We start from the raw sequence: 26,910 nt of genomic DNA, 5'->3' as shown, positions 1-26,910 counted from the left end.
CAGGCGGGCCGCAGCTTGTGCTGTGGCAGAGACAAAAACCCGGGGGTGGGAGGAGTTTGGGGAGGCCACTATCAGTTGAACCCAAGAAATTCTGGCAAACCATCCGGCGTCTCAGGAGGGGTATCTCGGGGTCTTGTTCACGAGTGAGGGAAGGATGGAACACGAGAATGACAGGCGGACCGGTGCAGCGACTGCAGTGATGCGGTCGCTGCATCGGACTGCTGTGGTGAAGAAGGAGCTGAGTCGAATGGCAAAGCTCTCGATTTACCAATCAATCTACGTTCCTACCAGCAGCTCTACTCTGAACTCCTACCATGTGACAGAGCTCTTCACCCTATCTCTAAGGGAGTGCCCAGCCAATTTTGACAATTTGTAAAAAATACAATTCACATAATCATTATGCTAAGCTAAAAATTGTTTGTCTATATTCAATTCAAATGTAACTCGGGGGAATTGGTGCAAAGACTTCTATCTGTTTTAATGCATTTTATATTGCTATTATGTATTCTTCCACAGTCAAAGAACTGTGGTCTAACGTGGCCCTAAACATCACAGGCTTCACAGACTTGTATCAAGACATTTGGGCTTATGTTTCGTGTAACTTTAGAGGACAGTAGCCTTTGCTCATTTGCTGAAGTGACATCAGAAGCACATGAGTGGTTAACGCTTTAAAGATGGGCTGCAAAGTTATTTGAAATTGTGCTTTCAAGTCATCGTCGGCCTTTAGTATCCAAGTCTTAATATATTCAGATACTCTGCTTAAAAAAATAAACTATTATTTTAAAGAATTACGCTCTTTTGCTGCGTCTGTGTTTTTGCCTTCACATAACCCGGAAATGTGTCGTCACACCGTGACACTGTCTAGCCAACACTGAGGATATTTACACTGAAGTGGACAGCGAGAGCGAGCAAAATCCAACTAAATCCTCGTCAAGTGAGCAATTTCAACATATGATGAACAGCATATGTTGAAGAACTTGTCTTGCAACTGCTGCTTCATATATTTGAGCTTGAGTCTCGTCAGACCGTGAAAATAGAGCAGATGAGAATGACTTTGAGGAGACTAGAATGTGCTGCTGCTCACGATACACCGGGCCGCCGCGGTCCTCCAGGGAGAGCCCGGTGCGCTGTGAGCTCCCGGAGGAGAACCTCGCTGACACGCACTTCCCAGACAAGTTATTCAGATAACTATACCACACACCGGTCCATTCAACTTCCTGGTATATTTATTACCACCAGTGATAGGCATGACGTGAGCACTCTCCCCGTGAACATCAGCATCACAGTGATATGCATGACGTGAGCACTCTCCCCGTGAACATCAGCATCACAGTGATATGCATGACGTGAGCACTCTCCAGGTGAACATCAGCATCACAGTGATATGCATGACGTGAGCACTCTCCAGGTGAACATCAGCATCACAGTGATATGCATGACGTGAGCACTCTCCCCGTGAACATCAGCATCACAGTGATATGCATGACGTGAGCACTCTCCCCGTGAACATCAGCATCACAGTGATATGCATGACGTGAGCACTCTCCCCGTGAACATCAGCATCACAGTGATATGCATGACGTGAGCACACGGCCTCAGTCAGACAGCCACATTCAGCGACTAGGAAAACCACAGACAATTGAAAATATCTTGCAACTTACTTTTTCGCATATCCAAGTCGATACTTCGCGAGGTTTTGGAAAACGGTCTTCTGTGAAATGTGGATAGCGCTGGACCAGATTCCACACATCACCGCTGGGATTCCAAAATCATTCTCTTAGTCCGGGACAAATCGTGTCCAAAGACGTCCTCTACTCTTCCCTTTGGCCCCTCAAAGAGCCCCCTTCGCTCTTGAGAGCAGTGTAGTGCTTCACATCTCGTCTTATTGCAAGAGTCGTCGTGTAAAATGTAAAATGCCGCTCTGTTTAGCACATGGCCTAGTGGAAACACGAGGGTGCGGCTACAGCGTGTTCTTGGTGTGACGACACTGATTTTACAAACGCTCTTAAAGCATTCGGTTACCAAGGCGGTTGCTATGGCGCGTTCTCGGGTTTGGCCGAATGAACGTGAGACATTTTTTTTGTCATTGGTCAAAACTAACCGTCCAGACTTTGTTGTGAAAAAATGATAGCTGTATTTCACTTATTAAAACGCGTTGCAGCCCATCTTTAATGGCGCAGATGAGATACAAAAAAACAGAACAATAAGAATATGAGCTCTGTCATCATTAACTAAAAACAGGACCATGAAGACTGGACCATGTAGATTGCATTTATGGTCTCATCCATAGTGTTCTTGATTAAAAAAAAAAAACATCTTAATTTCAGCATTTTATATACGTGATAGCTGTTATTGACCAGGGTCATTACTGCAGCATTCCCACGGTGCAGGGGCCAGCACTTCAACATCTAGCACTGGTCTGTCGGATTTGTAGGAATGTTTTGGGCCCTAACCGGAGCGGCTTTCAACTCGTATCCCCTATGCCTCCATGACAAGAAAGGTTTATGCTGTTTTTTCAATGTAAATGATGTTTGTTGTGGGGTTTTTTTGAGTAATGTTGTGTCAGATATTTTCCAAACAAAGAAAATAGCAACTAACAACTATTTATTCTCTAACAGCATTTATTTTTCAGATTGCTTTGTTCAGATGTGGGATGCAATAGTGGTATTGGGAGGCATTTATAATATGGCTGTAGGCAAAAGAAAGAAGAAAAAATCAACCACAATTAAATGGTACAACATAGACATTTATTTTTCCATAGTCAAATCATATAGTTATCCCCCAGCCCCAGTAGCTGTCTTGTTTTCAGCAACGCAGTAGTGTGCACAGCTTTCTGTCCATCATAGTTAGATGATTATCCTTTCCAAAGCTCAGTATGAAGATGGTGCAAATTGAAAATATAATCTGTAACAAAAGCAGATTATTTGTAGTTGGCTTGTCCAAAGGAGCTGTCCAAAAGCAAAGCTCTAGACAACTCAATCAAAGATGTTTTCCAAAAAAAAAAAATCCTCAAAGTGATTTTAAGGGCTGGCTGTCGTACTTGGCAGGGTTGTTTTGCTCACTGAATGCCACTTTAAAGGAGCATCAAATGTCCATTGTGATTATACAAAAGAGGGTAGAGGAAACAAAAAAAACACACACACATATACATATACACACACATATATGTATATATATATATATATATATATATATATATATATATATATACATACACATTTCAGAAATGCTGCTCATTTGTGTAAAGGCCTCAACCCATTTTTCTTACTAATACAGAATGCATGTTGTCACAGCATCAGAGTCCACATACTGTATTTGTACCAGCCATCAATAATTGTTAGTTCGTACATTTCATTGATTGGGGATCAAGGTTTCTCTTTGAATGAGTAGGGATTTGGATATTTGTGAGTGGATCATACCCTATGTTGCAGGACTCCATGTTTGGATTGAGGAAGCAAATAGTCTCACTATCCTCCAAAACAATCGTGGTTTTCACGTGTTTACAGTGAGCCAGTGCCTTTAGGTGCTCCTGGGCCTCTTCCAACAGCGATGTTACTTCAACTTGTTGACCTATTGCATCTGAGCGCGACAGGTGTTTTGCTTTTCTATTGTTGCTGTTGGTCTTATTTGGCATTGTTTTCAAACTGGAAACCTCAATGTCGTAATGACAATGAAGAGAGGGGATGATGGGAATGGAGGAGGAGGAAAATGAGTCCAAGTGTTGATGCTGAATTGGTTGACGGAAGCTGCAGGTGTTTGTGCTGCTCCGAGGATATAATGAAGGCGTTGTCTCTTTGTTGTCCTGAACCGATGTTTGTATATGGAGAAAATTGTCCTGACGAAGATCGCTGTGATGGCAATCCCTCTTGTTCCAGGACCTGTAAAAAAGAAGCAGGAAGACCATTATTATATTTAGGGGATACAGCAATACATGTTAATGTTTGGGGAGCATTCACTAGGAATGGTATTTACCCTTCTTTACAATCACTTACATGATCAGGTTTTGGGTTGGGTGCATGTTTTCAGCATGAACTTGTTTTTTTCCTATTCTTTCTTTTCATCTATTCTGTGTTCTTATCGTTCGGGTTTAAAACTGTTGAAAATTATCAAACACAGAAGGGGAGTTAAAGTTAATATTAATGGAAAGGTTTTTACTCTATTAAATGTGTATGTTTATTACCAAGATGGCGCGTTGTAGTCTGCCTCGGCGTTTCGGTGCTGTTTGTTTTGTCTGTTTTTGTTTCGTAAACTGTGTGTCAGTTTGTAAATTGTGTGTTAGAGCTCCCCATCCATCAGAACCACAACTTCTATGGATCTTGTTCCAATTTTTAGCCCTTCTCTTGGCTAAAAGCGCGAGACACCTCTAAAGGGGAAAGCGAGCAGGGATTGCCACTGCACTCTTCACTTTCTGCACTACATCTGTAAATTCAACTGTACATTTTGTGTACATAGTAAGCCTATTTTTATTTTAATCTTATATCCTATTTCATTTTTTATCCTATAGCAGATTTTAATTGTTTTCTTTCTGACTTTATATAGTTTGTTTTATCATTGTTCATTGCTTGATGTAGCACCGTATCACCAAAGCAAGATAAGCCTTTATTTGTCCACGCAGTGGGGAAATTCCAGTGTTACAACGAAAAGTAGGTACAGAAGTGACGAACAATAACTTATAGAAGACTTTTAAAAAAACACTCTTAATAATAGAAAAGCTCTTACAAAAAGCTCTTGCAAAAATAAATAAATACATAAAAAAACTCTTATATTCTTAATAAAGGTAAAAAAGAAAAGAAAATAGTAACAAAAGTAACACTCTTATTTACAGCAGTTGTATGGACAGAGAATATATTTATAAGTTTCTATGTTTGTTAGTTCTGTTCATTAACAAGGGCAATAAATCTTCTCTTTTGGTTCTGATTCTGATACTCCACCAGGGACTGATATCACTCTGAGGGAACCAATATCTGTGGAACCATTGTAATCTCAGCATTCAAACTACATTAGATGTGTTGAACTCAAAATGCCCAGGGGGAACAATACATAAGAAGTTCCATGAATTAATGAAGATATATGAATATATTGACATCTGGAGGGAGATGAACCCAAAATCTTCATCATCGGTCTCATTAAAGACAGATCTAAAATCACTAAGACATATATAGGCACAAAAGACTTAAGTGACCATGCTCCTATCTACATTATTGTAGACCTGGAGAAAAAGACAAGGAAAAAATGTCAAACAACATTAAGATTTATTTGGAAGAAAATTATACCGGGGAAACTTCTCTTCCCATCCTGTGGGATGCTTCCAAAGCAGTCTTGAGAGGAATAATTCGAGATTTGTGATTTTTTTACACTTTTTTGTTGACAAAGTGCTGTCTGTGAGACAACAGAGCAGTTCCACCATATGTCCAGTCTTACCCGCTACTGCTGGTCATTCTGCAATGTTCAACCAATTTGAACCAGTCTCACTCTCCTCCCTCACACAAATAGTTACACAAATGAAAGCTAAAAACTATACTTTGGACACTTTCCCCACAAAGTTGCTAAAGGACGTGTTCACCACAGTAGGTCCCTCCCTCATGGTTTTTATTAACACTTGTCTCAGGATGTGTCCCTGATCCCCTCAAACATGCTGTGGCGAGACCCCTTCTTAAGAAACCACAATTGAATACCAATGTTCTAACTTTTTATTTCTTACGTTTTTGAGAAAGTGTTTGTTATACAACTTCATCTGTTTTTAGAAAACAACTTTATTCTAGAAACATTTCAGTCTTTGTTCTGTCAGACTCAACAGCGGCTTTTGATTCAGTCGAACATTCGATTCTGTCTCGTCTTAAACATGATGTTGTCTCTGTGGCGCTCACATGGTTTAAGTCTTATTCGACCAACAGAAGTTTTTCTGTCATGATTGAGGACCTGTCCTCCTCTGCTGCCTCGCTGCTCTGTGGAGGGCCCCAGGGCTCTGTTTTGGGCCCCATGTTGTTTTCTCTGTATATGTTGCCACTGGGGTCAATCATAGCCAGACACAGCTTTTCACTGCAGACGATCTGCACATTTACTCAGCTGTGTTTACAGACAAAAATGATGCTCTTTAATCTTTGACTGATCGTATCACAGACACAAAGACGTGGTTAGGGCAGAATTTCCTTTATTTTAATGAAAAGAAGACCGAGTACATTTTATTTGGTGATTCTGTGCTGTCTAATTCCGATAAGGCAAGGCAAGTTTAATTGCAGAGCACATTTCATACACAAGGCAATTCAAAGTGCTTTACAGCAGGAAAAAATGCATTGAAATCACAAAGAAATTCCAGAAACAGAAATACAATAAAATTAACTAAACAAGATTTTTTTTTTTTAAAACACCTAGCCACAGAAGGTAACGTGTTTTCGGAATCCAACTCCTTTTTAAATCAATAACTATAATTAAAGATAACTTGTCTTCCATGATAAAATCAACCGTAAAGAATCTCGGGTTTGTTTTTGACAAGAATTTTAAAATGGAAAAACAGAGTGACAGTTTTTATCAGTGACGTCTTTTAGCTAAAGTCAAGCCTTTTTTAAATGGCACCGACCTTGAAAGGACGATTCATGCTTTCATCAGCTCAAGAATATATTATTGCAACGCTCTTAATGTCAGTGTCTCCCAGTCGCCCTCAGCCGCCTTCAACTTGCACAAAACGCTGCGGCGTGTTTTTTAACCAACACACCCAGACATCAGCACATCTTTTTACTCTTCACTGGCTTCCTGTTTCGGGTCGTCAAATCAGCTTTTTACTGGACGTCCTCAGAGCCAGACTCAAACACTGGGGTGATCGAGCTTTCTCTGTCGCTGGCCCCAGACTCTGGAACAAACTGACCCCCGACATGCCCCTCCCCCTCGACATGCCCCTCTCCCTCGACGTGCCCCTCCCCCTCGACGTGCCCCTCCCCCTCGACGTGCCCCTCCCCCTCGACGTGCCCCTCCCCCTCGACGTGCCCCTCCCCCTCGACGTGCCCCTCCCCCTCGACGTGCCCCTCCCCCTCGACATGCCCCTCTCCCTCGACATGCCCCTCCCCCTCGACATGCCCCTCCCCCTCGACATGCCCCTCTCCCTCGACATGCCCCTCCCCCTCAACATGCCCCTCTCCCTCGACGTGCCCCTCCCCCTCGACGTGCCCCTCCCCCTCGACATGCCCCTCCCCCTCGAAATGCCCCTCCCCCTCGACATGCCCCTCCCCCTCGACATCCCCCTCTCCCTCGACGTGCATCATCACAGATTTTAACCTTTTTAAATCTAGGCTGAAAACTTATTTATCCAGACTGGCTTTTAACACTGTGATGTAATGACACTTTATTTTGTACAGTTTGTTTTTATTTAGTTCTGTATTTTGTATTGCCTTGATTTTGTTGTGAAGCACTTTGGTCACTTTGGGCTCTATAAATAAAGGTTGATTGATTAATTGATTGATTGATTGATTGATTTTAAAAGTTGTTTAATTTGTTTTTTCACTGTCGTCCCTCGAGGCAACTACTTTTGTGATTTTGGGCATAACTAAAATGAATTTGAATTGAATACCGGTAACTGAGGAATTAAACAAGGTAATGACCATTGGTTTTTACTTATTACCAAATAGAGTTTTTTTTGTAGTTTTTCCTGGCCGAGAAGGAGGGTCTAAGGACCGGGGACCCTGGGACATCGCCCCTCGTCCCTATGGACATTGCTTAATCCGTTTTTCACTGTCGCCCTCCGAGACAACCGCTGTTGTGATTTTGGGTGTTACAAAAATAAATTGAATTCAATTCAATCATTGTAACCCTCTAACTGAGATGTTTATCAAGGCGTATAAATCAGAACTTTCAAGGGGAATTATACCTTAATTATATCAATGCATTTCTAATCTGGACAGCTACTGACAGCAACTATAATAAATTTATTAAAAACTAATGGGAATGTCCTTATTTTGAAGGACAAGGAGTGGGAAGATGTGTGTACAACAAAATCACATGTTTTGGAGTTTTGTTGGAATAATGTAAAACGTATCTCATAAAACTATGTCAAAGAGCCCATTACTCACAGCAGGAGGCAAACTACTACCACGTATTCTGGGACTGTCCTGTTCAACAATTGGACAGGACACTGCAGGAAGCTTTGGACATTACAATAAGATAACCTTTATTTGTCCCACAATGGGGCAATTTCAGTGTTGCAACACAAATTAGGTACAGAAACAGATTAGGGACAGAAGTAAATCATAAAAAAAAGATAGCATTTGAAAAAGTACTAACCCTAACTTTATTAAAAAAAAACCTCTTATACTCTTAATAAAAATAACGCTCTTATTTACAGCTGTTAAATGGACAGAATATATTGCACCAGGATGATTGGCATTATGTCACAGTATTGCACATGAGTATGACAGTATTGCACATGGGTATGACAGTATTGCACATGGGTATGACAGTATTGCACATGAGTATGACAGTATTGCACATGGGTATGACAGTATTGCACATGGGTATGACAGTATTGCACATGGGTATGTCAGTATTGCACATGGGTATGACAGTATTGCACATGAGTATGACAGTATTGCACATGGGTATGACAGTATTGCACATGGGTATGTCAGTATTGCACATGGGTATGTCAGTATTGCACATGGGTATGACAGTATTGCACATGAGTATGACAGTATTGCACTTGGGTATGACAGTATTGCACATGGGTATGACAGTATTGCACATGAGTATGACAGTATTGCACATGAGTATGACAGTATTGCACATGGGTATGACAGTATTGCACATGAGTATGACAGTATTGCACATGGGTATGTCAGTATTGCACATGAGTATGACAGTATTGCACATGAGTATGACAGTATTGCACATGGGTATGACAGTATTGCACATGAGTATGACAGTATTGCACATGGGTATGACAGTATTGCACATGGGTATGACAGTATTGCACATGGGTATGACAGTATTGCACATGGGTATGACAGTATTGCACATGAGTATGACAGTAATGCACATGGGTATGACAGTATTGCACATGAGTATGACAGTATTGCACATGAGTATGACAGTATTGCACATGAGTATGACAGTATTGCACATGGGTATGACAGTATTGTACATGGGTATGACAGTATTGCACATGGGTATGACAGTATTGCACATGAGTATGACAGTATTGCACATGGGTATGACAGTATTGCACATGGGTATGACAGTATTGCACATGAGTATGACAGTATTGCACATGGGTATGACAGTATTGCACATGGGTATGTCAGTATTGCACATGAGTATGTCAGTATTGCACATGGGTATGACAGTATTGCACATGGGTATGACAGTATTGCACATGAGTATGACAGTATTGCACATGGGTATGACAGTATTGCACATGGGTATGACAGTATTGCACATGAGTATGACAGTATTGCACATGGGTATGACAGTATTGCACATGAGTATGACAGTATTGCACATGAGTATGTCAGTATTGCACATGAGTATGACAGTATTGCACATGGGTATGACAGTATTGCACATGGGTATGACAGTATTGCACATGAGTATGACAGTATTGCACATGAGTATGACAGTATTGCACATGAGTATGACAGTATTGCACATGGGTATGACAGTATTGCACATGAGTATGACAGTATTGCACATGAGTATGACAGTATTGCACATGAGTATGACAGTATTGCACATGAGTATGACAGTATTGCACATGGGTATGACAGTATTGCACATGAGTATGACAGTATTGCACATGAGTATGACAGTATTGCACATGAGTATGACAGTATTGCACATGGGTATGACAGTATTGCACATGAGTATGACAGTATTGCACATGAGTATGACAGTATTGCACATGAGTATGACAGTATTGCACATGAGTATGACAGTATTGCACATGAGTATGAAGCTGAATGACACATGTTCAGGACTAACAGTGTTTGTTGTAGAAAGAATATACCCCTCTTTTTACTACTATAAAAAACACTTATCACATACTTTAAACTAAGTCAAAGGATTGAAAAATATAAAAATGAATGTTGTGCCCAGAGTTTTCTATCTATTTTTCATTGTTCTTCGTTGGTTTCTTCTTCTTCTTCTTCTTATTATTATTATTATTACCATGAACATAGTTCAATTTTGGAACTATGTATTTGGGCCTAAAAACTCCTGCCATGGACACAGTGAATGGATACCTTTAGATCAGGGGGGGGCAATTATTTTCCTCCAAGGGCCATATTCGAATCCAGGCAAGTAGCGGAGGGCCGGCCCGCGATCAATGGTGTGAATTTCTTTTTTTTAAATTAAATATCAAATGAAATATCACTTTTGGCTGTAGTTTGCCCACCCCTGCTTTAGATGGTGCTTTTGTTGACAGGGAAAAGGCCATAACAAAGAAATGGATGACGCAAAACCCTCCGACGATCAATGACTGGACAAACATGTATAAATGTCAATTAAACAAATGAAAAAAAATAACATTCAAACTCAATTTGGAAAATTAAGTTGACTATCTCTATTTTCATACTTGTCTAACTGTGTACCTCGCCTTTCACCTGGTATCTCCCATAGCTAGGATGCACTGGGTCTCAGCGTTGCCGGGACTTATTGTCACATTAAAAATCAAACCAACCCGGGGCCCTATGTAAAAAGAGCCCCCCCTAGTGCTATTTCTGTAGTCACATCATCACACAGATGGAAAAACAAAATGCGAGCCAGGCCCAATCTGAGAAATGTGATTCATATTCCCTGTGAAAAGATAAAGCCCAGTCCCACTGAAACTAGTCTGAAACTTGCTGTGCTAAATGTCAGATCCTTATGTAACAAATCTCTCTTAATTAATAATTGTATTTCTTCTTACAATCTTGATTTTATGTTTTTAACTGAAACATGGCTTGACAAAAACACAGGAAATGTAGTTCTGATAGAATCTGCTCCACCCAACTTTAAGTTTGAATCTGAAACACGAGAAAACAAAAAAGGGGGTGGAGTCTGTGCTGTCTTTAGAGATGAAATAATTACCCGCAGGTTGTCTTTTGGGGTGTTTTCATCATTTGAGTATGTATCCTTTAAAATGGAGCTAAAACGGTCTCCATCCATTCTCTTCATTGTTTTATACAAGCCTCCCCAGCACTGCCAAAGTTTTATTGGTGATTTTACTGAGATGTTTCAGTCATATGCACAGACTTTGATGGTTTGGTCATTACAGGTGATTTCAACGTGCATGTTGATAATATTTGTGACAGAAACGCTAAAGAGCTTGATGCTGTCCTTGAAACCTTCAGTCTTACTCAGCATGTGAGAGGCCCCACCCACAGCAAAGGACACACTCTAGATCTCATAATTACAAAGGGGGTAAATATTTCAAATGTTAATGTGATCGATGTTGCTCTGTCTGATCATTTCTGTGTCTTCTTTGACCTGTCTGTTTCTCCCAAACCTCCGGTTGGTCCTGCAGTTGTTCAGAGGAGACACATAAGTGATGGCACAGGTGCACTGTTTATGGAAATGATAAACTTTGAAAATGTCTCATGTTCTAATGTAAATGATTTGTTGAACTCTGTTACATCTAGTGTTTTGAATGATCTGGACACCATCGACCCTATGAAGGCTAAAATGGTTAAAAATAAGCAGAAGGCGCTGTGGAGAAATGATGATTGGGTCAGGGCACAGAAAAGGGAGTGCCGCAGGGCCCAACGGAAGTCAAAGCTCCAGGTTCAAAAAGAGATTTACAAAGAAAAGCTGAACATGTACAACCTAATCTTATGTAGAACTAGGGAAAGATATTTTTCTGAAATAATTGGAAGCTGCAGTAACAACTCGCGTGTCCTGTTTGCCACAGTAAACAGATTAACAAACCCTCCAGCTCAGCTGCCGTTAGAACTCATTTCCACATCCAAGTGTAATGAGTTTGCATTATTCTTTAATGACAAAGTTCAGGGCATTAAAAATGCTATAAATCCCACAATGCAAAAAATTACCCTAAAACCACCAGGACACTTAGAGCTAACTCACTTTGCACCAGTAACTGACAAAACTGTCCATGAGATCATCACCAGTCTGAGTTCATCTACATGCTGCCTTGATGTGTTACCCACCAGATTTCTAAAGTCTGTGCTGAACAGTTTGTTAGCACCATTCACTCACATAGTTAACATGTCGCTTCAATCTGGAACATTCCCAATGTCTTTGAAAACTGCGGTCATAAAGCCTCTCCTAAAGAAGAGCAGTCTTGATGCCGCAGTACTGAGTCATTACCGGCCCATCTCTAATCTGCCATTTTGGGGCAAAGTCCTTGAAAAGGTTGTTTACCAACAGCTCACAGATTTCCTCTTAATAAACAACTCATTTGATGTTTTTCAGTCAGGTTTTATCACAGCACTGAGACTGCTCTTGTCAAGGTGACAAATGACATCCGCCTGAACACTGACACGGGCAAAGCCTCAGTCTTAATTCTGTTAGATCTGAGTGCTGCTTTTGACACTGTCGATCATGGGATCCTCTTACAGAGACTAGAGGACTGGGTGGGCATCACTGGCACTGCCCTAAACTGGTTAAGGTCCTATCTGGAAGACAGGAAGTACTTTGTTGAAATTGGTAGCTGTGTCTCAGACCACATGACCCTGACCTGTGGAGTGCCCCAAGGATCAGTCCTGGGTCCCCTTCTGTTCAACCTCTACATGCTGCCGTTAGGTCAGTTGATACGCAGTGAAAATGTGTCCTATCACAATTATGCAGACGACACTCAGATCTATGTTTCACTATCGGCAGGTGACTATGGACCAGTAGATTCACTCTGTCACTGCATCCAACAGATCAGTTTGTGGATGCAAAACAACTTTCTCCAGCTGAACTCAGACAAGACTGAAATAATCGTTTTTGGCCCACAGAAACAAAGAGAAAGTGTTAGCGGTCACCTCCAGAGTCTCGCTCTAAAACCTACAAACCAAGTTAGAAATCTGGGGGTAATAATGGACTCAGACTTGAACTTTAACAGCCACGTCAAATCAATAACATCAGCAGCTTTTTACCATCTAAAAAACATTGCCAAAATCAAAAATATAGTGTCAAAACCAGATTTAGAGAGACTTATCCACGCGTTTGTCTCCAGTAGATTAGACTACTGTAACGGCCTGCTCACTGGCCTCTCCAAACGAGTTGTAAAACAGCTGCAGTACATCCAGAACGCTGCTGCTCGGGTCCTGACCAGAACCAGGAAGTACCATCACATTAGTCCTGTTCTCAGGTCTCTGCACTGGCTCCCTGTGGCTCAGAGAATAGACTTTAAAGCAGCTCTGCTTGTGTACAGGTCTCTCCATGGCCTAGCACCAAAGTACATATTGGATATGTTAGTGCCATATGAACCATCTCGGACTCTGAGGACCTCAGGGACCGGCCTCCTGCTGGTGCCCAGAGTCAGGACTAAACATGGGGAATCTGCGTTTCAGTTTTATGCAGCTAAAATCTGGAACAGTCTTCCTGAAGATGTGAGACAGGCTTCTACTCTGACAATGTTCAAATCTAAGCTAAAAACAGTTTTGTTTAGCTGCGCATATGACTGAAAGGATATTTTCTTTGCACTCTTCTCTTTTGTTTGTGATTTTATTAGTTTAGAAAATCAGTTGGATTGATAATTTTTAATTTAGTCAATTTTATTGTATTTCTGTTTCTGTAATTTCTTTGTGATTTGAATGCATTTTTCCTGCTGTGAAGCACTTTGAATTGCCTTGTGTATGAAATGTGCTCTACAAATAAACTTGCTTTGCCTTGCCTTGTAGTTGATGTTTGAAAAGCTAATAAAAAACAAGCCCCCCCAAAAAAGAAGAATAAATTGTAGTCTGGAATAGATAGAGAAGGGTTAACCCATAACCCGGTAACCCAAGGGCTCAACTGAGGAAAGAAAAAGGACTATTTCGGCAGCAAAAAATTAGAACTAGATCCGAAGTTGTAGATCTGATAGTTAAAGAGCTCTTCACACAAAAACATATCAAACAAAGTGCACAGCTCCTTTTTGGATTTGTTTTAATGTTATGCATTTTATTCTAAAATGAATTAGTCCGATGACTTGATATAAATCAAATCTAAATACATTTTTAATTCTCTCATTTTGTGCCCATTTATGTAGCAAACTAAATCACTAATATATTTAGGTGTGGTCCTCTATAAAGATCATACCTGTCTTTTCTCTCTACAATTATCAACAGAAAAAGACTGTTGGGGTTTACCTGTCTGAAAAATGACTATTACAGTTCAAATCAGAGCGTTGCTGGTGTGATCCAGAATATGAAGCTCAATGGAAAAATATTGACAGTAATGCTGTGCTGGGGGTTTCTGTACAGGCCGCACTGGCAGATGACAGACACTGGAGTCATTTGGAGGAGCTGAAAAACCCTTAAAAATATGTATTTACAACATGGAAAGTTGTAAAATTCTTACTGGTTGGCTTAAGACCAAAGGCTCGCAACAAACAGCACAGATTTGAGATTTAAAGTCTGGATGACAAAAGGAATATCCATTTTCTTTTTTCTTTACTAAACTGTAAACGAAAATTGCACGAAAAGCTTTGACATGTTGAAAGAGTCCTTTGACTTCGACAAACAGGACTTTTTTATAGGTATTTACAGATGAGGAGTTGTCATTACAAATAAATTAAACAAAGCAATGACCACTTAAATCCTTTGTTTGAAATATTTGTTAAGGCTCTTAAATCAGAGCTTTCAAAGGGAATAATATAAACTTCGCTAGTGAGCGTATTCTGTTTGAGATTTACTAATTACCTTTCAGGTTATTCATAAAGATTATTCAGCCCCGCAGAATAAAATCTTAAGAAAAAGGACAATATTTGAAAGATCTATCTCAAAGTTCAAAGAAATAATAGAGCCAATATTCAGTGACATGTCATGTGATCTGGTTGATAATAGCTTTAGTTCCAGTTTAAGTGATTAATTTGTTGAGTGATTAATTTTCTTAAATGCTCTTGATGTTGCAGCTCCATTAACAAAAGTCACTGGGCCAAAACGTGCCTCCCTGTGGTACAATGATGAACTCCGTTCACAAAAACCAAGAGCTGCTAAATTAGAAAGTCACTTTCTTTGCTCCCACGCAGAAGAATCCCTAAAAGCATGGAAAATCTACTTACTATACTATAAGCAGGCTCTGTGTAAGGCCCACACCAAATACTATTCCATTTTGATAGAAGTTAACAAAAATAACACTAAATTTCTTTTCAGCACTGTAGCCAGCCTAACTGTCACAGCACAGTAGCTTCTCTCAGCTCTGATGAATTTCTTCTAATATTTAACAATAAAACTATTAGAGATAAACGAAATGAAATTACTCCCACTATTAGCACTAAACGAGCCCAAACATATAAATCCATCAGTAAAACTAGAAAGGTTCATTGCTGTTGATCAAGCAAAGATAAATTCAGCCAATATGTCTAAAATATCTAAAATGTTGACTTGTTTCCTAGACCCATTTTATCCATAAATACCTCAATCATCAAGTTATGTTCCAAAGTCTTTCAAACATGCAGTCATTAGGCCACTACTGAAAAAGATCCTGATCCGGATCTGTTCGTAAACTAAAGACCTATTTCAAACCTTCCCTTTGTTTCCAAAATCCTTGAAACAGCTTTGTCTCAACTTACGGGACAATCATTTATTATAACTCAGAGCTCACCACAGCACTGAAACAGCACTAGTCACAAATGATTTATTTCTAGCTGCTGACAGTGTCAATTAATGGTTCTGTGGGACATCAGAGCAGCATTTGACACCATCGACCCAAACATTCTACTGCAAAGGTTAGAATGTGATGTAGGGGTTGTCAGATGGAGAGCCCTTAAATGCTTTACATTATATTTATCATATAGGTACCAGTTTGTTAAACCAGAGCTCCAAACGGTGGGCTGCAGTGTTCAGTACTCCAATACTCAATACTGTTTATGAGTAATGAGTAATGAACACTTCTTAAACACCTGTCACTTCAACTATAGTTTAATAAATCACTCACTGCACAGTTCACTTCCTGCACTACATCTGTAAATTCAACTGTAAATATTGTGTACATAGTTAGCCTATTTTTATCCTAGAGCAGATTTAAATCGTTTTTCTTCCTGATTTTATATAGGTTAGGTTGTTTTGACATTGTTCATTGTTTTATGTTGCACTGAATCACCAAAGCAAGTTCCTATGTTTGTGAATTCTGTTCATTAGCAATGGCAATACATCTATTCTGACAAAAATAAATTGATTTGATTTGATTTGATATGCTGCCAATAGGTAACATTGTCAGAAAGCATTGTTTTATCATTTATCATATATCATATATCATATATATATATATATATATATATATATATATATATTCATTCATAAGAATGAATGATAATGATAATAGTATTGTAGAAAAAGCTTCAGTTGTTTCATCTGGACTCAGTTAGAAAAAATATAATTTTTCTAACTGAGTCCAGATGAAACAACTGAAGCTTTTTCTACAAAGGAACACGCCTGGACGAATGAGGGATTACACCGAGATAATGATAATAGGCTTAATATATATGTATGAATTAGTTTTACCCTTTTTGTGCTTCTTTGTCCTGTTTTGATGACTCCACTTCCTGGATGTGCTTGTAGGCAGAAGCTGAAGCCTTGGATCCTCCATTCTGATTAAATTTCCCTCTGGGTATGGAAAGGGGCCGGCGTGATGCAGGCATGTGGGGGTCCAAACTTTTGTGCGCTTCTTGAAACTTTTGACCAGGACAGTAGAATAAGATTCTCTCTCTGGAAAATAAAAGGAAACATACATGTGCATTACGGTTGTTGTTGTTGTTGTTGTTGTTGTTGTTATGAATAATATTTGTAGTAGTAGTAAGTAGTTGCAGCCCTCGCAATCCTCGCACTCCACACTTCAATGGGAGGGCTGCCCACAAAACCAACATGTTATTAAAAATGGCAAGTGTCACGTTCAAGATCATGTTTCCATCCCATTATCATCAAAGTACACAACCGCTACATTGGGTCGTTTTAAATCCGAATAGATGTTTGCCAAATTTACAACGATGTATCCATCATTCCATTCATCCATCTTCTTCCGCTTAGGCAGCAGTCTAAGCAGGGACTCCCAGACTTTCCCCTCCCCAGACACTTCTTCCCACTCCTCCGGGGGGATCCTGAGGCGTTCCCTGAGACTTAGTACCTCCAGCATGTCCTGGGACTTCCCAGGGACCTCTCCCCCGGTGGGACATGCCCGAAACACCTCCCTGGGCCGGCGCCCAGGAGGCTTTTGGAACAGATGCTGGAGCCACCTCAGCTGGCTCCTCTCGACATGAAGGACCAGCGGCTCTATTCTGAGCTCCCCCCATGTGACTGAGCTCCTCACCCTATTTCTAAGGGAGCGCCCTGCCATCCTGGGGAAGAAACTCATTTCAACCGCTTGTTTTCCGCGATAATAATAATAATAATAATAATAATAACTTTTATTTATATAGCGCTTTTCAGTGACCCAAAGACGGGGGGGTATTTACAGACAGGGGGGGACAACACGTACAGAACACATTAATATACAGATAAAATGAACAAGACAGAAGAAGTAGAGAGAAAAAGATGGGGATGTAACAGGGGGTAGAAGAGTAGGCAATGGGGTAGAGGAGGCTAGGGGTAGGGGAGGTCATAGGCTTGGGTGAAGAGGTATGTTTTTAGGCGGGATTTGAATGTTGTGAGTGAGGGAGAGTGGCGGACAGGTTGGGGGAGGGAGTTCCAGAGTCGGGGTGCTGTTCGGGAGAATGCTCTGTCACCAAAAGTTTTGAGTCGGGATGTTGGTGCAGTCAGGGTGAGAGAGGAGGAGGATCGGAGAGCTCGGGTGGGGCGGTGGGGGATGAGGAGGTCAGACAGGTAGGGGGGGGCAAGGTGGTGAAGAGCTTTGAAGGTGAGGAGGAGTATTTTAAAGTTTATGCGCTGCTTGATGGGGAGCCAATGGAGAGAGCGGAGAACGGGAGTGATGTGATCACGGGACCGGGTGTGGGTGAGGAGGCGGGTGTGGGTGAGGAGGCGGGTGTGGGTGAGGAGGCGGGTGTGGGTGAGGAGGGTGTGGGTGAGGAGGCGGGCAGCGGAGTTTTGGACCATTTGGAGTCTGTGGAGGGAATGGGAGGAGATGCCAGTGAGGAGGGAGGTGCAGTAGTGGAGGCGGGAGGAGATGAAGGCCTGGATGAGGGATTCAGCAGCGGGGAGGGTGAGGCAGTGTCGGATTTTGGCGATGCGGCGGAGGTGGAAGTACGAGGTCTTGACAATGTGGCTGACATGGGGAGTGAAGGAGAGGGTGGGGTCCATGATGACACCGAGATTGCGTACCAGGGTAGAGGGGGTGATGGTCGAGGTGTCGATGCTGAGTGAAAAGCGATCTTATCCTTTTGGTCATTACCCAAAGCTCATGACCATAGGTGAGGGCAGAACGTAGATTGACCGATAAATCGGGAGCTTTACTTTTTACTCAGCTCCTTCTTCACCACAACAGTCCATCTGCATCACTGCAGCCGCTGCACCGATCCAACTGTCAATCTCACGCTCCATCCTTCCCTCACTCGTGAACAAGACCCCGAGATACTTGAACTCCTCCACTTAGGGCAAGAACTCCCTACCCACCTGAAGAGGGCAAGGACTCCCCACCCACCTGGAGAGGGCAAGACACCTTTTTCCAGTTGAGAACCACGGCCTCGGATTTGGAAGTGCTGATTCTCATCCCAGACGCTTCACACTCAAATGAAAACCGTCCCAGTGCAGCTGCAGGTCCGGGTTTGATGGAGCCATCAGGACAACATTGTCTGCAAAGAGCAGAGATGAGATCCTGTGGTCCCCAAACCGGACACCCTCCGACCCCTGACCACACCCTCCGACCCCTGACTACTCCTTGAAAAAAATGTGGACTGGTTGGACAAACTCCCATGAACCCTCGAGCACCCGATGGAGAGTATAGAGCTGGTCCAGTGTTCAAATTGTGGATATTGATCAAATTATTGTCATGTCTTTATCCTATTTATCATGAGTCACGACGATCTTACTGCATATGGGTCACAATGAACTTTCTGTGTATTTTCCGATTATCTGTGGACTAGTCTAAACAATCTTAAGGCGGGCGTCATAGCGAAGGTCAGGCCATTTTATCAGACCCAAGCAACAGCTTTATAAAACACAGCTAAATCTTGTGGAGTCGAATCTCAGCTGCAAGACGAACAACATGCTACTGTTTTGCCTGTTTTTCCCTGTTTTCATCAAATAAAGAACTTGAGAACGATCTTCGCCTCTCGCTGCCTATATTGACTAAACTTCGACAGAATTAGTGGAGGATGCGGGTCTCTCATTGTGCTTGGAAAGGAAACATCTGAATTTTGCTCTAAAAGATTCCCTTCTGGATGTCGGCAGACGACGCATAGCGTCCAGTAACGGTTCAGCTGGGAATGATGGAGAACGTACAATCAGTTGGACTGAAAAAATTATCATTTTCAGTGAAACTACATAAAAAAAAAGACATTATAATCAGAAGAGAGAGATTTTAGGCCAATATTCAGGTGAAACCAGAAGAGCATCAAACAATCAGAAAAAACAAAATGAAACAGAAAAACAGAGCCGATAAGCGCATCCCTTTTGGAGTGAAAAACAAAAACAAAGATGAAGGCTCTAGAACAGATGAGGAGAGCGAGCAGACTGGGGTACGAGGTCGACGTCACAGCTATAGCGCCCCCCCACCTCTGGCCAAAGGAGAACTGCAGTGCCCCTCCTCTGAAAACAAACATCATAGTGCATATGCACAACTGGCGAAAGAACTGAGGAAAATTACGACAGAAACGGAAGAAAAACCAGCTCGCCACACTTCTACTCCAGCGGCTCCTCCCCTGCAGTACTCATCCATGGATTCATCTCTGATAAAAAAGTACAACCAGAACCATACCACAACTACCAACGAAACATGCTGTAGTCTCGGGTACTCTGACTATGGTCCCGTCAGAACCCACTCAAGAACAAAGACAGATGCAGGATTTGAAGGAACAGGTGTTAGCTCTGACAACATTGGTTTCCAGCCAAAATCACATCTCCAAATTCATGCTCGAGCAAACAGTGGCTCAAAAAGAACAACTTGCCACCAATGCATGGTCACTACCTGAAGTGGCTTCAGACTCAGATGAAGAAAGAAGATTACAACGACTACTGGAAGAAAAAGAACGAGAAGTGGCGGCTGATCTACGCAGGAAACAAGAAGAAAAAAAACTTGGACGAAAGGGGGAACCAGTCCTAGGAACTGGGCTAATAGAAGCTAAAAGTCAGAAGCAAGCACAGCAGAAACTCCACACAGGAACAACAGAAGAAAACAGGTTTAGACCCATTTGTATCCACATCAATATGTGGTGGGATTCACAGGAATGGTGGCTGAGCATGATTACGACGAGGCTTTCCTGAGTGGAGAACTTCACCAGCTCCCCGTACACAAAGGTACCAAGGAAGAAGAGGATGAGGTTTCTAGCACTGAAGAGGCTCCTCCACTTATTAAGTAAGTAACCAAGAAGTGTACCAACCATTCGCATTGAAAGATCTAGAAGGACTGATGTTAAAACTGCCCGAACTGACACAAGGTACGCCGGCCTTCCTCAGAGCATTGACCACGAATACTGCAGGAGAAACACTTTGCTGGGGAGATGTGTCTGCAATTCTAATAAGAGCAACAGATGAGAATACGGCAGCCAGGATCCGTTCTGAAGTATCCAAACAGATTCATGCTCCAGTTAGAGCATCCACATCATTTACACCATAAAGCCTCAGTTAACTCAGGTACTTAAAGGAATGTATCCCACCTGCACCTGACTGCACCTGACTGCACTTGCCTTCCTGACGCACTGTTGGCTCTGGAAATGAAACATGATGAAGTCTACTTTACATATAAGCAAAGAGCTAAAGCACAGTTCCATGATGCAACTGGAGAGCCCATGCAACCTGGTACTGGCAACACTCTCATGTTCTTTTCTCTGATAGTGACAAGACTCCTATACTTTTTCCAGAATCTGACTAATCTGATTACTAACTGGGGATGCTCTTTGTCTCACATGCATTTTTATTAAATGTTTCTTTAAGGATTTGCTTGATTATATAATGATTTAATTTGATTTTTAAACATTTATTATGTTTTTGGGGGGTTTATGTTCTATTATTTAGTGAGGTTGCGTCTAGCGCCTCTTTAGTGTGATCACATTTGGATGTGATCAAAAGGGGGAATTGTGGATATTGATCAAATTATTGTCATGTCTGTGTCCTATTTATCTGCGTCACGACGATCTTACTGCATATGGGTCACGATGAACTTTCTGTGTATTTTCTGATTATCTGTGGAGTAGTCTAAACAATCTTAAGGCGGGCGTCATAGCGTACGTCAGGCCGTTTTATCAGACCCAAGCAACAGCTTTATAAGTCGAATCTCAGCTGCAAGACGAACAACATGCCGCTGTTTTGCCTGTTTTTCCCTGTTTTCATCAAATAAAGAACTTGAAAACGATCTTCGCCTCTCGCAGTCTGCATAGACTAAACTTCGACATTCCACGACCAGGACCAAAACCACGCTGCTCCTCCTGAATCCGAGGTTCGACTATCAGTCGGATTCTCCTCTCCGGTACCTTGGAATAGACCTTACCGGGGAGGCTGAGGAGTGTGATCCCTCTGTAGTTGGAACGCACCCTCTGATCCCCCTTCTTAAACAGAGGGACCACCACCCCGGTCTGCCAGTCCAGAGGCACGGTCCCCGACCCCACGCATGTTACCACCGAGGAGTTTGCCAACAACCTCAGTGACTTCAGCTTGGGTAATGGACGAGCCAGCCTCTGAGTCCCTGCTTCCTCTTCGTAAGACGTGACGGTGAGATTAAGGAGGTCCTCAAAGTATTCCTTCCACCATCCAAACGACATCCCCAGTCGGTGTTGGTGAAGCACTGCTTCCTCCTCCTGAGGCGCCGGACGGTTTAGCAGAATTTCTGCCCCTCTCGTCACCCGAGTGTCCAAGACACGCGGCCGGAGGTCAGATGACACGACAACAAAGTCGATCATTGACCTCCGGCCTAGGGTGTCCTGGTGCCACGTGCACTGATGGACACCCTTGTGCTTGAACATGGTGTTTGTTATGGACAATCCCTGGCTAGCACAGTAATCCAATAACTGAACACCGCTCGGGTTCAGATCGGGGAAGCCGTTCTTCCCGATCACCCCTCTCCAGGTGTCACTGTCATTGCCCACGTGGGCGTTGAAGTCCCCCAGTAGAACAACGGAGTCTCCGGTCGGTGCACTGTCCAGTACCCCTCCCAAGGACTCCAAGAAGGCCGGGTACTCTGCACTGCTGTTTGGCCCGTAGGCCAGTGAGAGACCTGTCCCTCATCCGAAGGCATAGGGACGCGACCCTCTCGTCCACCGGGGTGAACTCCAACATGTGGCGGCTGAGCTTTGGGGCTATAAGCCCAAACCAGCCCCCCGCCTCTCCCCGCGGGCAACACAAGAGAGGTGGAGCGTCCAGCCCCTCTCGAGGAGATGGAATCCAGAGCCTAAACTGTGCGTGGAGGTGAGGCCCACTATATCTAGTCGTATCCCTCAACCTCCCGCACAAGCTCAGGCTCCTTCCCCCCAGTGAGGTGACATTCCATGTCCCCAGAGTTAGTTTCTGTGTCCGGAGATCTGGTCGTCGAGGCCCATGCCGTCGACTGCCGCCCAGATCTCTCTGCACCGGCCCCTCCTGCGGGTGGTGGGCCCACGGGAAGGCGGCCCCATGTCGCTCTTTCGGGCTCTTCCCGGCCGGGCCCCATGGGGAAAGACCCGGCCACCAGGCGCTCGCCGTCGAGCACCCATCACAGGCCTGGCTCCAGGATGGGGCCCCGGTGACGCCGATCTGGGCGACGTAACTGGCCTTGTTCTTGAACTCATCATAAAGGGCTTCTGAACCGATCTTTGTCTGACCCGTCACCTAGGACCTGTTTGCCTTGGGAGACACTATCAGGGGCTTGAAGCCCCCGACAACATAGCTCCCGGGATCATTCGGGCACTCAAACTCCTCCACCACGTTAAGTTGTCGTTTCAAGGAGAGGCACTATCGATTTTTTTAATTTATTTTTTTTATTTTTGAAGGAGGCTTTACTAGACAGGAGGGGCTTGGGTGAAGTGGGGGATGAGAGAGAGGAGAGGACACGCACCAAACAGCCGGAGTCGGGACCCAAACCCACGACACTGCGGCCGGCCGCACCCGGCGCCTGACATACGTGTGCTGTGCCTTAACCACTTGACCACCGGGCAGCACGGAGGCGGCCATTTAAAAGCAAACTCCTAAAGAGGGGCGCTCTGTTACCGTCCTGCAGGAAAAGCAGAAGCTGATCAATCTGCCGGAACACAAGCTAATGACTGAAGTGCAAACGAGGTGGAATAGTTCTTTTGATCTGCTGTTTGTGCCGTGCTCGTCTCAGCCGAGGTGAGAAGGAGCTGTGGACGTTATCAGAAGCTGATCTGTGCAGAAGATGCTGCTGCAGCATGTTCAGACCATGCTAATTGTTTGGCAAGAAACATGCAATACTTTAATAGAATGTGTTCTATATATTTCTATTTGGATCAGTTGGTTGGATGTATGAAGTTATTAGAGCATAATGGATTTATAAATAAGTGCTTTGTGGATAAATATGACAATTTTTCTTATCTGAGTAAAAAAAAAATACACATTTCGCAAATTTTTAAGACACTTTTTTCAAAAATGTATCAGGTAATTGTAATGTATTGTATTGTTGTATTGTAATGAGGGAATTGTATCGGAATATACATGTATCGAGATATGTATCGTATCGCGAGGGTCTTGGCAATACCCAGCCCTATTGGAAAGGTGGTGTGTCCAGTCCTTTGTGAGGACTGGAGCAAGGAAAGGCCGGGAGCCTTTGGAGACTCTTCAATAAGAATGGACTTCACTCCACTTTTTGATCATTTACATGATAGGGTTTTGGGTTCAGTGTATGTTTTCAGCACGAACCCTTTTGTTTTCTGTTATAATTTAATCTGTTTACGATTTCTGTAGTTCTTATGATGATTTGTTGTGTTCGACCAGAGAGTTTAAAGACATCCTGAAAAAATAAATGGCAAAATCAATACAATCAACCCAATGGCATAAGAGGTTTTACAAGTAGCATCCTTTAATGTTAACGGCGTATTGAACCCAATCAAACGATCAAACATTATAACAAAAATGAGAAAAGAAAGAATAGACATAATTTTACAAGAGACCAATTTGAACGGCATTGAACATCAAAAACGTACACAATTTACAGAAATACTATTCATTATATGGAGGCAAACACACAAATCAAATAGCTTTTGAAGAGAGTTTTGAATGTAAAGACAAAGAGGGCACATATGTCCTGGATAGGGGAACTGTTAACGGAAAGGTTTTTACTCTGCTGAATGTGTATGCTCCACCAGGACGTGATATCACCTTTTATACTGATATTGTGAACCCGATTGTAAACCACTCGGAGGGAACCCTAATCTGGTGGTGGCGATTGAAATTTTCGCATCCAGACTACATTAGACATTTCAAACTCAAGATGCACTGAAGGAACAATAACTAAGTTCTGTAAATGAATGAAGAATATAGGACTGACTGACATCTGGAGGTAGATGAACCCTAATGCATGCCAAGATACCAATTTTTCTAATCCAGATTGATTCTGTTGATCTGATTTATTTCAGAACAGACTATTTCTTTATCTTCAATAAAGACAGATCTAAAATCACTGAGGGAGCTATAGGAACAATAGACTCAAGTGACCATGCTCCGATCTACATTACTGTAGACTTGGATAAAAGATGAAAAAACAATGACCCTTTGTTTAAGGAAGAAATGGTAAACGACAGACTTATCTTGAGAAAAATTATAGTGGGAAAACATCCCCGCCCATTCTCTGGGATGCTTCGGAAGCAGTTCTGAGAGGAAAAATTATAGCCATAGCCTCAGAAAAATAAAAACAAAGGGAGAAATAGCTAAATGATAGGGTTAAAGGAATAATAAAAGGATTTTTCGCAGATTTGAGAACTCAAGCGACAAACCCTAACCCTGTTTTTTTAAAATACGCATGCGCACACTCAACCCCACCCTCCTGTTCTTTCCAAGAGGCCGCCTGCTATCAAACCTCAACAGCCGCAACAGCCTCGCTGCTACACGTGCGTTTGTTTAATAGCGCGACAGATCGCATCACATCTTTTGTCTCCACAGATTTCCGTCTCTTCTGAGCTCAAACACAGTCTCTCTCTATTGTCATTTTTGTACTGTCACTGAAGGAACTCACTAAACACACACCAGAATATCAACCACGCATGCCCAGCCATGGAAACGTGCTGATATCCTGAGAACAAGGCTACAGGTGTGCAGTAACACGTAAGGTATGATTAACATGTGGGAGAACTACTCGGCTGTCCACGCCAGGAGGAAATGAGACTCAGATTGCTCACCAAAATCCTCTATTATTCCTTTAATGGAGCCTAACCTGAAAAACTAAAATTGCTGGAGGTAGTCCTCCAAATGCTACTGGAAATTTTAAAAATAAGAGGATAAGTAAGTAATTATCTGACCTCACAGGAAATAGCTGGGAAAATGCTCTTTACCAAACAAGGATATTATGAGAGTAGATCAGAATCTGATAAGGTTTATTGCCATTGCCAATGAACAGAATTCACAAACAAAGGAACTTGCTTTGGTGAAACGGTGCAACATAAAACAATGAACAATGATAAAACAACCTATATAAAGTCAAAAAGAAAAATAATTCAAATCTGTAGTATCTAGTATAAAAATAAAAATAGGCTTACTATGTACACAAAAAATGCAGAAAGTGAACAGTGCAGTGAGTGATTGATTAAATTATAGTTAAAGTGACAGGTGTTTAAGAAGTGTCATAGTCCGTTGGCAGAAGGAAAGAAAGTCTAGTTGGAGATGTTAATCGTCAACTGGGGTTTGGGAGCTGGACCACGCCTCAACCTCTTACTCATCCAGCAACCACATCTCCACTCTTTAACCACACCTCTGATTACCCAGACGCCCTATTTATACAGGCCCATCCCAGCATCTCTTGTAGTCTCTCCTCTCTCGACAGAGAGACAATGAGTCAGCCAGAGCGTTCGCGCACACACGGTAGGCGTAATTCCATAACCTCTGAACACCAGAATCTCCTCTGCACGCGCCTCTCCCATGGACCCCGACCTCCGGGGCGTCTCCACAGGCACACCGACCTTTACTCCACAGCCAACGAGACCCACGCGCTCTCCTTCTCGCTCTTCTCCCTCCCATTCAACCAGCCGATGCGCGGCCTCAGCTCACGCCACAGTTCCCACCAAGGTATCACTCCTGTGCGCTGCTCCTGTACGCTGCTCCTGTACGCTGCTCGTGTGCATCGCTCCTGTGCCGCTGCCGTGCGCATCTCCACTCAAGCAGACACTAGAGACCGAACCGCGGCCGGCCTGCATCGGGCCGAAGTCGGACGGCACGTCTTTCAGACGCCATGATGATAATCATCCACTTTTCAACAGCCTCTGCATTTCCTGGTTCCCCGTTCGGAGTGCGCGCAGCTGATGACATGACCATTGCTCCACGGGCCCGCAGCTTGACCTCTCAGCTCCCCCTGGTGGTGGGAGCCAGGTTGTATAACTCAATTAAATGTATTTTCGTAACGCCCAAAAAATTACAGTCTCAGAGGGCAACAGTGAAAGACAAATGTTGAGTTTCATTGAGTCTAACCCCCGTGCCTGTTCCCTCTTTTTCTCAATCTTTGTCATCTAATAATTTCTTTCATCCCCTTAACTACGTAATCAGTCATACAAGTACGCGTCTAGCT

The 26,910-nt window shown here is 42.7% G+C and overlaps 1 protein-coding gene across 2 annotated transcripts in view; it reads right to left on the bottom strand.

Annotated features, from left to right (window-relative positions):
- Positions 1-3,291: 3,291 nt before the first annotated feature.
- The window catches only part of nrg3a (neuregulin 3a), a 564,733-nt gene continuing 541,114 nt past the window's right edge, over positions 3,292-26,910 (bottom strand). Inside the window, exons 8-9 of one of the 2 annotated variants that reach the window (XM_072436248.1) lie at positions 16,608-16,811; positions 3,294-3,878 (exon numbers count right to left, since the gene is read on the bottom strand). In XM_072436248.1, the coding sequence (XP_072292349.1) occupies positions 3,338-3,878; positions 16,608-16,811 (745 nt within the window). In that variant the 3' untranslated portion in view covers positions 3,294-3,337. Of the gene's footprint in view, positions 3,879-16,607; positions 16,812-26,910 lie in introns of both variants that reach the window. The other variant, XM_072436249.1, reaches the window with a different exon arrangement.

The sequence above is a fragment of the Eucyclogobius newberryi genome, unplaced genomic scaffold (genome assembly GCF_026437365.1).
Source record: "Eucyclogobius newberryi isolate DKJ021-1_F unplaced genomic scaffold, fEucNew1.0.hap1 SCAF_8, whole genome shotgun sequence".
NCBI lineage: Eukaryota > Metazoa > Chordata > Actinopteri > Gobiiformes > Gobiidae > Eucyclogobius > Eucyclogobius newberryi.
The sequence above is the reverse complement of the archived record's forward strand: the minus strand, read 5'-3'. Positions and strand labels throughout refer to the sequence as shown.